At 34.8% G+C, this 15770-nt stretch overlaps 3 protein-coding genes across 5 annotated transcripts in view; 2 read left to right on the forward strand and 1 right to left on the reverse strand.

Moving 5' to 3' along the window:
• Positions 1–907, reverse strand: part of LOC118732895 (pyrimidine-specific ribonucleoside hydrolase RihA) — a 14243-nt gene extending 13336 nt beyond the window's left edge. The window contains exons 1-2 of the mRNA XM_036462009.1: positions 822–907; positions 89–358 (exon numbers count right to left, since the gene is read on the reverse strand). Of these exons, the coding sequence (XP_036317902.1) occupies positions 89–286 (198 nt within the window). The 5' untranslated portion in view covers positions 287–358; positions 822–907. The remainder of the gene's footprint in view (positions 1–88; positions 359–821) is intronic.
• On the forward strand, positions 289–12534 carry LOC118732896 (pyrimidine-specific ribonucleoside hydrolase RihB-like). Of its 3 annotated transcripts, none has more exons than XM_036462011.1 (7): positions 289–377; positions 861–1091; positions 10294–10536; positions 10597–10767; positions 10843–10969; positions 11865–12007; positions 12090–12534. In XM_036462011.1, the coding sequence occupies exons 3-7, from the start codon at positions 10315–10317 to the stop codon at positions 12447–12449; spliced, it is 1023 nt and encodes a 340-aa protein (XP_036317904.1). In that variant the 5' UTR covers positions 289–377; positions 861–1091; positions 10294–10314; the 3' UTR covers positions 12450–12534. The 3 variants fall into 3 exon arrangements, with proteins under 3 accessions (XP_036317904.1, XP_036317903.1, XP_036317905.1); XM_036462010.1 differs by having other exon boundaries at positions 10308–10536; XM_036462012.1 differs by lacking the exons at positions 289–377; positions 861–1091 and having other exon boundaries at positions 10446–10536; positions 10590–10767.
• Positions 12535–15073: 2539 nt separating this feature from the next.
• The window catches only part of LOC118732897 (inosine-uridine preferring nucleoside hydrolase-like), a 6308-nt gene continuing 5611 nt past the window's right edge, over positions 15074–15770 (forward strand). Inside the window, exons 1-2 of the mRNA XM_036462013.1 lie at positions 15074–15385; positions 15469–15639. Coding sequence (XP_036317906.1) covers positions 15164–15385; positions 15469–15639 — 393 coding nt within the window. The 5' untranslated portion in view covers positions 15074–15163. The remainder of the gene's footprint in view (positions 15386–15468; positions 15640–15770) is intronic.

The raw sequence follows: 15770 nt of genomic DNA on the forward strand, positions 1-15770 counted from the left end.
ATGAAGTTTTGAAACTGCATTTTACCATGTTTGACATTTGACATTTATTTATCATTGTTATCAAATTAAAATATATGTATGTATATACCTCGGTACGGTTGGACGCTTTCAAAATCCGATACATATTCTGAGCTGCATTGTGTAGATCGGTATTTCCACAGCCACAAATTGTCACTCCCAGTAGTGTCAGTCGCTGTTCGGTGGCTGCCTTGAGCAACACCAGCAAGGCCCACGCATCGTCGCTGCCGCCATCACAATCCAAAAGAACAAAACGATTTTGTGTCATTTAACGCAGCAGTTCCCTGTTCGCGCTTAGTATTTTTTTAAATCATCACTTTTCCGTCGGCTACAGAAACCGCTTAATGTTCGGAAGAAAGGTATTTGTATGAGGGAAATATTAAATTTACGAGTAAACGCACATACGTATCGTCGATGTTTTTGCAAAACCGCCCATCGACCAGTTGCAAAACCGCCTGCCTAAATTGCCGTTGTAGCAAAAATGAGATTTGGTAACCCTGAACTCCAAGCATCGAGATTTATGCATAAAAATCGTTAAATCCTTATTAAAACAACAGATTTGTAAAATAATAGCTAGAGAAAATACCGCCTATCATGGCAATGCCTTCAAAGAATAAACCGTTTTTTCGCTCTCCTGTAAAATTTGAGTAACGAAGATAGGCGGTTTTGCAATTGGGCAATGGGGGGTTTTGCAAAAAACCTCGACGATATGTACGTATAGGTAAAGTAGCACAAAATAACTTTTTTTATTATTAATTTTTGCCAACGCTTTTTTCTTGCTAAATAAAAATATTCCTGCGTACTTGCTCTCTGCTGTCCGATTATTGCGAGCTGTTCCCAAGAAACTATTCCGGCATACTAAATTGCAGAGCAGAGCAAGTAAGTGCGCCGCGTGTGCGAAGGCGGTTTGCGTTTTACATATCTTACACACAAACACAAACATGTGTACATATACATATATATGTATATTCACTTAATCAACCGGCAACGATCACCATTACTGTAGCGTTATTATTTACATTTGCCTTGATATCCCGCACACCAAGTACCTGACGGCATTTGCTAACAAAGAGGTATGTACATATATCTACATTTGCATATGTATGTATGTATATATAAATATATAAATGCACATATGTATGTACATACATATACAGCGCACTCTCGAAAACGTGAACAAGCTTTTTTGTGCATTGACTATTCTAAAACGTGAGTAAGGCGAGAAAGCTCCATAACATGCACAATAAAAGTTTCAATGTTTGAATGTAGTTCCCATTGAGCTCAAAAATTCTGAACTCGGGGAATCCCCTAATAGTAAGTTACGCATGTAACGCATAAAACATTTCCGTCACAATTTTGACTTTGAATGGAGTGTTTCACCTTAGATTTGCTGCTTAAAAATTAGTTCTAAGAAGCCTGTGTGCTTGACATTAAAAGAAAAAGCTTAAATTCTCGGTTTTTTACAAAAAGGGCCGAGTGTGACGTTCTTAGCGAAGAAATATAATGTTGCTAAGTGAACAATTTGTGGCATTAGTGGAAAAACAAAAAAAGCCTGCGTACTTCAGAACTGCCCAAAATGGAGAAAGCTCTTTATCGTTGGTTTATTCGTATGCGAAATAAGAACTGGCCAGTGAGTGCTTTAATGCTGAAAGAAAAAGCCAAAAAACTGCATTCAAAATTTAAGGAAGGCGAATGTGATTTCTACGCTAGTGATGGATAGCTTCAAGGACTCAAAAAAAGATACGGCATTCGACTTCTTCAAATATCAGGCGAAAAACTGTCTTCGCAGCCTCGGCTAGTGGATCCGTTTAAAGACAATGATCAGCTATATAATGCTGCTGAGTCCCGCTTATTCTGAAAACTTCTTCCAGAAAAACCGTACGTGTCCAGTTTGGAAAAGAGAGCCAAGCGTAAAGTCGAGAAGCAGCGAATCATGTTCTTGTGTTGCTCAAACGCCACTGGATCTCATAAACTTAAAATTTTTGTAATCGGAAAAGCGAAAAATCACGAAGCTGCACTACAGAAAAAGCCTTTTAGCTTCAATGGCAGCGACGCAATCTGATTTGCTCGAGTCGATGAAGAAAATAACATTAAAAAAAGCTATAAATCTTTTGGATGCCGCTTGGGGTCGTGTCGGCGCGAAGAAACCCTAGCTAGGTGCTGGAACAATATTTTAAATTTTGCCAGAAACGATGATGATACTGAAGATAGTATGCTGTTGGCGGTTTTAATAGCAAAATGGGGAGCTGAACTTCGCTCCTTGATGTTCAACACCGTCGATCTTCTTCTCAATTTAAATGCTGAGGTTTGTTCGTGTGCGCAGATATGCACAAAGATAAGTGAGTTGTTGAAAATTTTGTTCTTATTAAAAATTTCAGAGTGAATGTACTTTATCAACCGTTCATGAATGGAACGAAGATATTGAGGTAGATAACGGAGGATGACGATATTGAACAAGAGGACGAATCCGATGATGACTGCGTCTTAGAGGCACCGGAGCAAATTAAACCAAGTGAAGCAGTAAAAATTTTCAACAAAGGTGTACAGTAGGCTAGCCATGAAGGCGTCGATCAAAACGAAATGAACGTACTGAGACGTTTAAGGGAGAAAGCTTTGCTTCAGAAGACACAAAAAAAGATGACTGATTTTTTTAAATAAAAAATTTTCTCAAGCTTACGTTTCATATCATATCTCTTAAACTCAAATTAATATGTAAACAAAATAATAATAAAATGTCAATTTAAATGAGTAAATATATGCGCATTCGAAAACGTGATACACTTTTGTTAATGTGAACTCCCTTGGTTTTAATTAGTTCACGTTATCGGACGTGCACTGTACTCCAGTCTTGCCACGGTAAATTTTTTTCCCTGCCAAAACCAACCAAAACCTACCAAAATTTTTTTTAGCCTTTAATTATTTTTCAATGTAAAGTTTATTAAAAATGTAAATAAGATACCATTTAGTAAAACTAAAACACAGCTAGCACAATAAAAACAAATTAACTGGGTACATATTGTTCATATCATATAACCTCAAATATCGCCAAAAACCTTGTAGGGCGCTCCACCAGGCCTCTTTTTCAATTAGAATAGACAAAGGGGGAATGTCTGTAATGACACCAACGGCATCCGTAGGACAGGGTAGGACAGGTGAGCATAGATTCTGTGATAGCCACGCGGACCAGTTGGTGCAGCTTACTCAAGGTGGCACCCGCGTTTCCTTGCTTAACTTTTGGCCACCAGGCCAGTGCCGCATATGTAACGACGAGTTTTACTACCGTATTTAAATACCAGTACGATGGATAGGGTGATATTCCCCAAGTCTTACCATGAAGTCTCTGAGACAGATATAAAGGTAACTTGTATCCTTGTTGGTAACATTCCACAGATGTGAGTTCCAACTGAGCCTTTTTGTCCAGAGTTATGCCTAGATGCTAGTCAAGTTCACTTCCTTCTTTTGGTAAATGGGACAATGGTGGACTCAGTGGGCTTATTAGCAAGCCCTTTTAAACGCACCTGTCTTCAGTACATATACTAAAAATATACTAAAATGTTTGGAAATACATATTTTCTATTTTTCGCAAATAAATATTTTTGTCGCGGAACCTACTAAAATTCAATCTAGCTTACCAACCTACCACATGGAAATAAACCTACCAGTTTTGGTAGGAAAAACCCATGTGTGGCAACACTGATATACTCCAGAAGGTTTCAGAAAGCCGGCAAGTTAATTTCTCACTCTCTTTTTATTTTTCCACCATTTTTAACCATTTCAATTGAGTCTCAATTTTGTAATAAAACTTAAATTCTTATGAATAATTAGAATCCCTTAAGATCTGAAAATTAAATATGACCGGTTATAGTATGTGTATATAATGTGTAGAAAAAATAGAAAAAACGGCCTCGAGCTCAATAAAAATTGTTGTATATAATTGTTATAAGGCCATAAAATAACAAAAATAACAAAAACGAAAATATTTGACTCCAACAAGAAATTTTTAAGCAAAAAACAAAACCGACTTCAAATCTCATTTAAAAATTTAAGGAAACCGTTAATTTCTTCATGATCCAATAATCGTATCTTAACCAAATTAGTATGGAACCACCTCTGAGATAAAACGTTTCCTTCAAAAAAATCAAGTGTACATGGCGTATGAGTAACATTCTGTTCCGCTCATTTTTCATATAAAAAATTTTTGCGTATTTTCATTTGCCCACTCATTATTTCTTTATTTATCGATCGATTTTTTTTATTGGTAACTTGATTTCATTGTAACAGAGCAGGCTTTAGCACAAATGCAAACATTTCGCACAGAACCTGTTTTTTTTTAATTTTTCTTCTGTTAAAGTTTGATTTTTTTAATTTTTTCATAAAAAAAAATTACTGAAATGATTAATTAATTTGTCAGAAACAATCAGTCCTATCGGAAAGTGAAGTATATATGGTTTATGGTTTTATTAGCTTTCATTTGCCGTATCTCATTTTAAGATCGTTAAATTGGTTCGTAAGATATATGTACATGATTAAGTGGAACCACTTTTTATTTTAAGCCAAATAACGGTAAATTGCAAATATCTCGAAAACATCTCCATGGAAAAAAATTAACTCGATTTTCGGAATCACCGAGAAATTAGATAGTGGCATCCATTGAACATTTTTTCTGTAAACCAGTGAAATTTTTAAATATCATCGAACAACCGAAATCCAATTTTGTTTACACCTGCTGCATTCAACTAAAAGCTACCCGTACAATCGCCTCATGTAAATTCCCCATTAGGAATGCAACAATTGGGTTATATCAATTATACGACTTCAAATCTTCGGCTCGCTCACATTGTGATGCATCTTTTCGTACAATCGTATTCGTTACTCTTTTCTTGGTATAGAAAGGTAATGCATTCCCCATTTTCCGACTGGGCAGGTATGTTCATATACATACATACACACTTATAAATTTTATAGTACACTACTATTTATCTATGAGAAATAAATTAGACAATTTGATAAGCATTGAGTGAATACATACTATAGCGGCAGTTTGCATTCGGCTTTTGGTGAGGTGAAATAGTTTTTATATGAAACTTTTACAAGTGTGAATACTCAAGTCCATAAAGTATGTATTAAAAAGGATCAGTCCAGCGCCTTCGTCTTGACCTGTGTCACAGTCACAGCCGCTAAATTTAAACGTAGAATACGTGACATTATTAAGATCACAATCAAGTTAAAAACGGTACATGAAATATTCGTTTTGATTGTATTGAATTGAATTTCCCAGTGGGAAAATGGGAATCCATTACCTTTTTCTACTAAGAAAAGATTAATAACTACGCTTGAACGAAAAGATGCATTGCAATGTAAGCGAGCGGATGATGTGTAGCTTTGAAGCGACAAACAATACAAAAAGTTTGAAAACTAACTCAAGTATGTTTTTTGTTCACATTATCTCAACAGCTGCTGTAGCCGAATGGATATGTATTCGACTGCCGTGTTGTTGGTCACGGGTTCAAACCTGTGGCACGGACTTTGTTTTTTATTTTTATTTTTTTATTCTATTTATAGTTTCGTAAAGCAACACGCGACACATTACTTTCGTAAGACATCGTTGTGGAGAAATTCTTGCATCTTTTCGCTCGTCGGTTATAGGGGCTATCCATTACTTTTTACATTCGCAGACGTTACCTTTTCCCAGTGGGATAATAAATCAGTATGAATTGAAAATATAAATAAAAAGCAGTAGAGAAGCAGATCCACATTAACTTCACCCATATGTAGCATCAGCTTACAAATAGATATATGCCATGACGTGTATCACTACTTGGATTCATTTTTATTTCCTTTCATAAGTGCATAAGTTAGCTAAGACTTTGGAAACAGCTGGCAACCCTCCTAAATATTGAAAGAAATAAAAAAATCTCTTGCGTCTGATATTGTGATACCTACATATTTCATGTACTTTAATTAAATTCTAATTTAAACAATTCCCTTAATCCAAGTTGAATGTAATTTCTAAAACATATGGCAACCCTCTTAAATAAAGTTCAGAAAAAAACATTTTTAACCAATATCAATTTATATCCATACTTTAATAATTCATTTGTCTTATTAAATAATTTGAGTTTAACTTTTTACGCAGGTGAAAACCCTCTTTTACATCATAAATTCTCAATTCAAATATTTTGTAATACTTTTTTGTTTGACGCCAATATTTCAATTTTTCATATAATTAACCTCGTTAAACCTTGTTCGCCTGACACTTGTCTGTGATACATATTAAAATTATCTAATACTCTTAATTCAAATTGAATTATAAAATCAGGTGGCAACCCTCCTACATGCAGTTTAGAAATAAAGTTTCTTCAAAGAAATTTTGATTTATATTCATATTGAAGTAATTATTTTAACCTATTGCTTATATTAAATCTAACTTTGTAACAAGGTGACAACACTCTGCAAAATATTTTCGAACCACAACCTCACTCGTTTGATGTCTATATCAATTCAATTTCAATTCAATTCAATTCAATTCATTTATTAAGTCAATGGCAAAAAGCCTTACTGACTAGATTTACAGATTCCTTAAACTTAAACTTAAAACTAATAAAATATTAAATCAATGGCGGATTATCTCGGTAGTAAGATTCAATAACTGCCTTGAAATGGGACCTTGACATTGCGAAATCGAGATCAATAATTCTACAGATGCGATTTAACTCGTTGAGCCCTCTTATAAGTGGGGCAAATTTCAGATAATTCGATCTCAGAATACCAATATAAAAAATATTAGTAGAGCGTAGAGCTCTATTGGGGATATTAAAACATATCTGTCCAAGAAGAGCTGAACAATCAATGGCACCGGAAATTATGTCAAAGATAAACATTAGATTTTGAACAGCTCGCCTAATATCGAGCGGCTGAACATTAATTAACATACACCTGGCAGGATAGGGTGGCAGAGGACTAATAAAATTGAGAGGTTGAACAGCAAATCGTGTGAATTTGCGTTGAACTCTTTCAATTCTAACAGAGTGTGTTTTATACATGGGATTCCATATAACCGAGCCATACTCTAATTTTGATCGCACTAAAGAATTAAACAAAATTTTCCTAGTATAGGGGTCTTTGAAATCCTTCGCATAGCGTCGAAGAAAGGCCAAGTTAGAATATGCTTTCGGTATAATATGGTTGACATGGTTAAGAAAAGTGAAGGAAGAGTCAAAAATTACTCCCAAATCACGAAATTCCCGAACCGATGCAAGAGCTACATTAGAAACCAAATATGTAGACACACGCGCATTCATAGACTTGGAGAACGTTATGTGGCAGCACTTACTACCATTGAGGCACAATTTATTTTGAATAGCCCAAGCGTTAAGAGCATTCAGATCTTCCTGCAAAAGCAGGGCGTCCGATTCAGAAGAGATCCTGCTGAACAGTTTTAAATCATCTGCATACAATAGATAATTTGTGTGCTTTAGGTGCAAGCCAACATCATTGATGAAAATTATAAATAAGATGGGACCAAGAATACTACCTTGTGGCACACCTGAGGTTGCAAGAAAGTTGTAAGACTTCACAGACTCAATTTGGACGAAAGAGATTCTATCAGTGAGATATGACTTAAGCCACAACAAAAAAACGGAGTGGAAACCTAAGTTTTCCAGTTTTGACAACAGTATTTTGTGGGATACTGTGTCAAACGCTTTAGAGAAATCGGTGTAAATTGTATCAACTTGACATCCGTCTTTAAAAGCAGAAACACAGAAATGAGAGAATACAGCAAGATTAGTTGTAGTCGATCGCCCTGCAACAAAACCATGCTGGCATGGATCGATTAAACTTTTGATCGCAAATGCTAACTTTTCCTTGACTACTTTCTCAAAAAGTTTGGAGCAAGTAGACAATTTAGAGATTGGCCTGTAAGTTTTTACCTCATTTCTATGGCCTGACTTGAATATTGGAGTGATCGACGCCAATTTCCACCGATCAATGAAAGTTCCGGTGGATAGCGAAACATTGAAGATATGGCATAACGGAACACTAAGGGAATAGCTACATTTTTTGAATAAAAATGAACACAAACCATCAATATCCTTTTTCGATGAAGATTGTAAGGACGATATTCCATTAATAATATCTGTTTCGGATATAGACATTGACCCAAAGTCCAGGGATTTGGGTGTACCGATAAAAAGGCTGTTAGCCGTAGAATCAGAGTCAACAACAAAGTTAGATTTGAAAAAATCAGCAAAAAGATATATATCAGGATATACATTTAAATTTTCTCCCTTTATTTAAGTCAAAGCTGCTTTTTGAAACACGTGGCAACCCTCCTAAATATACCCAGTGGCGAAAATGGTCTCACTTCCAACGCATGCACGTGTTTGCAAAATAATTACGAAGTGATTTTATATGGAAAATCATTTATGCCCATATACCTATTTGAATAACATAAACATACTTAAGAGATATCAACCACTACTTCCCTTATACCAAATGAAAGCACAAAACTTGAATTTTTGACTAAAGAAAACAATAACAAAATCATTCGAGCGGCTTCGAGCACTTTGGTAATAAAAAAGTTGCACATTTTTTCATAAATTTTTTGGCATACAATGCTCAAGTTTTGTGCAATTTATATAAAATTTGTACATGATAACATTTCTATTGGTACTTACAAAAATGTATCTGTCGGTAGGTTTGGAACTTTTCCTTTGAAACGCCACACTTTTCTTTGAAATCGCTTCATTAGTTCTCGTGCAGTGAGCGTTTTTGTGAAGCTCTAAAAATTACAAAATTTGATCATAGCCTCAATATCGATACGTAAGACGTATTCTACGTCAAAAATTGGCTTTCATATTCAAATTATAAAATATGAATATATAATTTAAACACTTGTTCTTTAGGGGAAGGCTGTACCACATAGTGAAATTAAATCTCGTGGCGAGGTCTTAGCCAGTTAAAAACAGGTGATAGCTATAGAAGCCATGCTTGTTCCTTTGACCATAGTTAGAGTTGTGTTAAAAAAAAAAATTATAGTTTAAAAAACTAACACCTCGCCAATGAAATTCAATGTTTAATGTGAATAGAATTTTACATGTGCTTGGATCAAACTTTGAACTACTTACCGTCACCAACAGTCTAGTTTGTCGTGTACTCTAAGTCTATTGCGAGATCCTCTACAAGGTTATTTCCACCGGGCATGTGCGCACGCATACATACATATACGCGTATTTACAGTACAAATTATGGTTGACTGATAAGATTATTCGCGACTAAACTATTTAGTAAACAAAAGTTATCTTTAAAGATTTAATTATAGAGTTTATAAACAAAAATACCTACAAACATACATATGTACGTACATACATACATACATAGAGAGTTACTAGTAAAATAGCAATTATTTGTGAAATTCTTCTTATTTCAGTATGGAAAAAAAAGTGCAACACCTTCAACGAAAAAAGTTCTCAAAAATGTACGCGAATTGAATGTACTATCTCGATCATTTAAACATCTCGGACTCGCCCACCACTAAAAATGATTATTGAAATCTAAAGTATATATTAAATGATATTTAATATTTGCTTTATAGATGAAATTTCGACAAATTTGTTTAAGCAAAAATGTTAAGCGCATATGCAGAATGTGGAAGCGAGATTCTTCTGCTTGCGTTTCTATGTTTATATCAGTTATCAGTTTAAGCACATACGATTTAATGTAAAAACAATATTTTTAATTACGGATCCGAATGAAATATTTATTAGTTGCATTGAGTTACGCAAAAATAGTGCCGAAAATCAATCGATTGTGCTGAAGGTGCCGGCTGCTTCCGAAAGGGCCGAAAATGGCACAATGCACACTCATTTTCCATCACTGTCACAATACAATTCTGTTGACTTCGTTTTCCCCTTCCGATAACTTTTGCTTCCGCGCTTGCCCAGCACCGCTGTGCAAAGCTTTGCACGCGCAGTCGCCCGCGACACATATGTGCTGATTTGGGCAGCATAAGCATCCAAAGGTTATCATGTCAACCCAATAACTTAATATTGGTAAATTTCTACATTCATGCTTCTGGCAAAAGGGGAGGATATATTAATTCTTAAATTATTTTCATATTGGGTACTTAAATATATGTATGTACATATACTTACTGCATTTAATACATATACTAAATACATATTGGTTAAAGAGCTTTGACTTAAGTTATTACATAATTTTGTCATACTGCTGTGGAAATATACGTACGTACATATGTAGTTATTTTTAATCAAGCTTCTACATTATAGTTAAAATATGGGCAGATATGTGGTGTACGATTGTGATGTTGGCAATGATGACGCCTGGGGTCTGATGATGCTCATTAAAGCTGAAGCAGTGTACAAAAATCGTTCCGAATTAGCAGATTCACCAGCGAAATTTGAAATTATCGGCATCACATGCGTACAAGGAAACACAAGTGTCGATCAGACTCTGATAAATACGCTGCGAGTACTGAAAGCAGCCAACAGAAATGATGTAGGTTTTTAAATGGCTTTTAATGTAATTAAAATCTAATTCTAAAAGAAAAGCTCTCAGTTGCCAATCTATAAAGGTTGCAGTAATCCCATCATGAAAAATGAATGGAAAAATCCCGAAAATTTTCATGGAGAAGATGGTTTTGGAAATGTGGAACACGAGAAGCCAGTGGATTTGAATTTGGTGCGAGCAAAGCATGCGGTAATTGCGATGTACGATTTTGTTTGCAAGGTAAGAATACTTTTGCATACACTCGTCCGTATTTATTTACAGATCAAGACATTTATTGAATTCTTAACATTTTAGCACCCGAAAAGGGTGGACTTCATATTGGTGGGGCCGCTGACCAATTTTGCGACGTGCATCAATATGTATGGCTCAGCATTTTTGGATAAAATTGGAAAAATCTACATTATGGGTGGAAATTATAGGGGTAAGCAATTAAATATGTATGTATGTATATTAGGGCGGGGAAATTTGTATGGGAGATTTTTACGACAGAAGGATTCTAGGCGTAATGCTAACTAAACAAATATGCCGAAGAAATCATGGGTCTAAAATAAATTTGGAGTTCGCCAAATTGGGAAATTAGTTTCGATAGAAATGTAAAAATGTTGCGTCCTCTGAGACCAGTCAACCAGACTGACTCCTTTCGGACTCTTTTGGTGTCATAAATTCTGAGTTGAATAAAAGTCACACGTGGAAGTAAAAGTTTATTAATAATCGGAATTATAAAGAATATTTGTTTTTAAGACTCAAAAAGCCTGGACTCATAATGGCGTGCCTTTCTAAGAAGGGGAATATTCTCTTTTCTGACCCTTTTTTTGAGCTCATGATGGGGGTTACAACGCAGAATTCTGAGACTTTTCTGACTCTAAAATGAGTCCGAATGTTTATAGGGATTTGAGACCGAAAGTGAGAATGCATGGGTGAGATTGAAAACTTGAAAACATTTTCGTTATGTTAGCAAATTTCAAAAATATTCAGGCTACCTCTAAAATTTTTGCATCATTGTAAAACTTTAAATCCTCCCATAAAATTTTCTGGAAAAATGATAAAAAAAATCCAATACAAGGCTTAATAGAAATAGTTTTTTTTTTTGATGATACTTATATAATTCTATAAAGCATTTTAACCCCGTACCATTTTCCACCACCACATGTACATATTCAAAAGGATTTTAGTCCTCTCATTAAAAAAAAACCAACAATAAAATATAATTGTGTATTTAATTTTGGTTTACGTACTAAATATGTATAGACATACATACATATATTCTTCACCAGAAATGTGTACATACGTACTTAAAAATCCTTTTGTGGTTACAGGCAAAGGCAACATCACCAAAAGTGCTGAGTTCAATTTTATGATGGATCCGGAAGCTGCACACATTGTTTTAGCATCTGTTCCTACACCTGTGACTCTTCTACCGTGGGAAACGTGCATCGATGGAGATTTTGATATAACACTTGTAAACGCTAAATTCAATATTTTTACTAACTAAATTACTATGTAAAACATATATATACTTATATCTATGTTAATCTTCCCAGGATTGGCGTTTAAATGTTCTTGGCACTATTAAAAGTGATTTCATCGAACTGATGAATCTTGTGGAATGTGCCATATTCATACCGAAGGGCTTGGAACGTTGGCTAGTGTGTGATGCTGTTTTAGTAGCAGTCTACCTCTTTCCGCATTTGACGGTGAAACAGAGTCAACTCTATCATGCCACCGTTGAATTAGCTGGTACACACACACGCGGTCAAATGGTTATAGATCACTTGAGACAGGAGAAAGAGAATGCAAAAATTATTATGGAAGTGAATGGGGAAGGATACAAAAAAATTATTGCATGGACAGCGGGACTTAAAGGTGTTTATATGGAATGTGAATTGGAAAAGGATTTGTGATATTAATTGGAAATGCCGTTTGATTGTTATTACATATACTAAATAAATTGTATAAAAATCCTCCTAAAAAACGCTAAACTCGAGTTTATGGTTCAACGTGAACATATGTATGTAGTATTAATGAAACGATTCTAACTTGAATTTAGTGAAATTATAAAAAATAATACTAATAAACTTTTTTTTTTGGCTACTGTGTTTCAAAAGACAAAAGTCCTTCGTAAGACAATTGTGAATTGTGGCAACTATCTTGAAAGCTCTTTACTGCCTGTCGAAAGACTAATTGAATGATCGCTAACGAGGAGGTCTTTGCGTTATGCTGTTGACCTTTAGGAATAAGCTTTTTAAAAATAAAATAAAATTAAAAATATATGTTTTTTTCTTTTTAAAATAATAATAACTAATAAACAAAAGAAAAAAGGAAAAACTAACCAAGTAAAATTAAAGTAAAGCAAAAATAAATAAAGGTTTCATACCTTTAATAAACGCACTTTGGAGTGAACTGAGAAAGAGGATTGAGACCTACAAACTTGTCCACGAACATTTTAGGTTCCTTAACAAATAAGACACGCTTAGTGATAAAGAAATGTCAGCAGTAAGTAAAACCCTTTTAATATACGAAAACGACTTGGATGACAATTTAGGGAGCGAGGTAATACAAATAAAAAATATTTGCCTGCAGTTTCAACCAGACTATGAAAAAAATTAAGAAGTTGACAGCAAATATTTAATTTTTTTTTTTGTTGTAGTATGAACTATATTTTTATAAAAAATTAGCTCAAAGAAATTAGAATAAAAACTTTGCATATATTGCGAAAAATTCTCTGTGTTAATACTTTTGTTCGTCACTGTACATATGTATGTACATATGGGCATTTCCAATCTGGCGTTACGTGAGATTTGTATGCGTAATGTAAACAAAATTTAAAAAGTCAAAATTTGTAAATGGTTTAAAGATACATATTAGTAAATATATGCGTGACGTTACAATAAAATTGAAGTGGATTTTGACTTGGGTTACAAAATTGCAAAACTTTGCGAATTGGACAAGACTATTTGTATAAAATTTTTTGTAGTACTATTTTAAATATTTAAGGTTCAGTTTCCAAGTTTTTAAATGTAAAAATCGTTACTGTTTTTTTTTTTGTTAATCAGCTGAACTATCTAACGTGACGTTACCTGACGTTACGTTACTGAAATTTCCATTTAAAAAGTTTTGGTAATATTGTTTTTGAACGAATTTTTAACACGAAGGAAACATGAAATTGAAACAAATTAAAGCATAAATACGGCTTTTCAAAATAACTCGACTTTGGCGGCACCTAGCTAGATAATTTCTCGTTAACATTTTTCTGCTTAAATAACCAGTTTATATTATAAAAAGAAGCCAAAGTGGCTCATAAATAAAATAGATATTCTTTTGCAGTTAATACCCATCCTTCTATTTAAAACAAAAAAAATATAACGTGGTTTAAAATTTATAAAACTTTTATTTTTAGATTGTATAGAAAACCCCTCATCTAAGAAAAAATAAAATCTAGAAGAGACATGTGCCCGCCATTTTTCTTAGTATTTCCAGGGGGGCCCGCACCACGGAAAGAGGCTAGGAGCCCAAAAATCCTAAATCCGGCACTGCTCACTGTATAGAAACCCCACATGAATGTGCTTCAGCTTGAGATGAATATACTGCAATGAATTCTAATGTTATTTTTGATAACCCACAATAGCTGATATGGAATACCTTAATCTGATTTCGCGAATGGAAGAGTTATGGCCGAGCACTAAGCAATTTACTATTCAACTAACTGCAACGAAGTGCGGACGTTTCAGAAGTTAGCTTGCGCAGCAATATTAAAGGGGGGATGGGGGGGATGGGGGGATGGGGGGATGGGGGCGGAGGAGGCGGATTGGGATCAACTTGTCAAATAACATTTAACTACAGGCCTATAACTTGATTCCCCGGGGAGTGACCAATCAAAGTTCGAACTATATGGCCCAGTTACAAGCATCCAACCTGCTTGAACCCTCGTCTATTTTTCATGCAAATAGAAGTTCGAGTAATTTGTATGAAGTGCGAAGTGAAGTGTACTGTAATAAAATTTATATATATATATATATATATAAGTACTTATTCTGGCTTACAATGTTTGTCAAAAATGTTTAATATCTCTTTCGACAATCGTTCTTGTAATTGAGCTAAATATTATCCACTAGCGGTATAAATATTTCGATAAAAATCTTCAGTGTTCGATGCACGACAATTAGCACGAAAATTTTGTTTATTCGCTCTCCGAGGAAGGACAAGGTTAAAATTCAATTCCCTAGCGATATCGGTAAATAACGTGGCAATGCAAGCGCTTTTTCTATGCGTTTGCTGTTATACCCCTGATATGAAATGAATATATTGCGTTAATTTTTTTTTGCTATTTATGGGCTTATAACAATTATGTTCAACAATTTTATTGAGCTTAAGACCGTTTTTAATGAAAACTATTGCGGAAAAACAACATTAACTTATAATGGATCGAATCCCAGTAAAGCAGTCTGATGAGGAGATGTGGTGATCTCCGGTCGACCACCTCAACCGCCCCCACCCCCCCTGTAACCGGCACTGGACACATATGTACATATGTAATTGAAAAAACAATACCAAATACTAGAAGCTTCAATCAAGTTCTCAATTTTGTGTAACTTAGCAGCAAGAACAGTTCATAATAATGGGAAGGTATGTAGTATACGATTGTGATGTTGGCAACGACGATGCATGGGGCCTAATGATGCTGATTAAAGCTGAAGAGTCATTCAAAAGGCGTACCGATTTAGCCAGTGCATCAAAAAAGTTTGAAATAATTGGTGTCACATGCGTCCAAGGAAACACTGCAGTAGATTATGCAGTGATAAACACACTCAGAGTGCTGGATGCAGTCAATAGAAATGATGTAAGCGAGTAGTTTTTCTGAACTAACATTTTCATTATCTGCACACATTACGCATCTATTTACATACATACATACAAATGTAGATTCCAGTTTACAAGGGTTGCAGTAATCTTATAAAACCGCGACCCTGGGAGAATCCCAAATATTTTGTTGGAAAGGATGGCTTTGGAGATTTGGAACACGAGAAGTCAGTTGATCTGAATTTAGTACGCCCGGAACATGCGGTAAATGCAATGTACGATTTTGTCTGCAAGGTACGCATCACTCTTCACTCTTCAATAAGTTTTTGTTAGGAAAACCAGCATGAAAATAAACACACAGCTCGACATCATCTTTTACAGCATCCTAAAATGGTGGACTTCTTGTTGGTGGGGCCACTAACTAA

This window comes from Rhagoletis pomonella, unplaced genomic scaffold, assembly GCF_013731165.1.
Source record: "Rhagoletis pomonella isolate Grant_MI unplaced genomic scaffold, Rhpom_1.0 Rhpom_scaffold_00002, whole genome shotgun sequence".
Taxonomy (NCBI): domain Eukaryota; kingdom Metazoa; phylum Arthropoda; class Insecta; order Diptera; family Tephritidae; genus Rhagoletis; species Rhagoletis pomonella.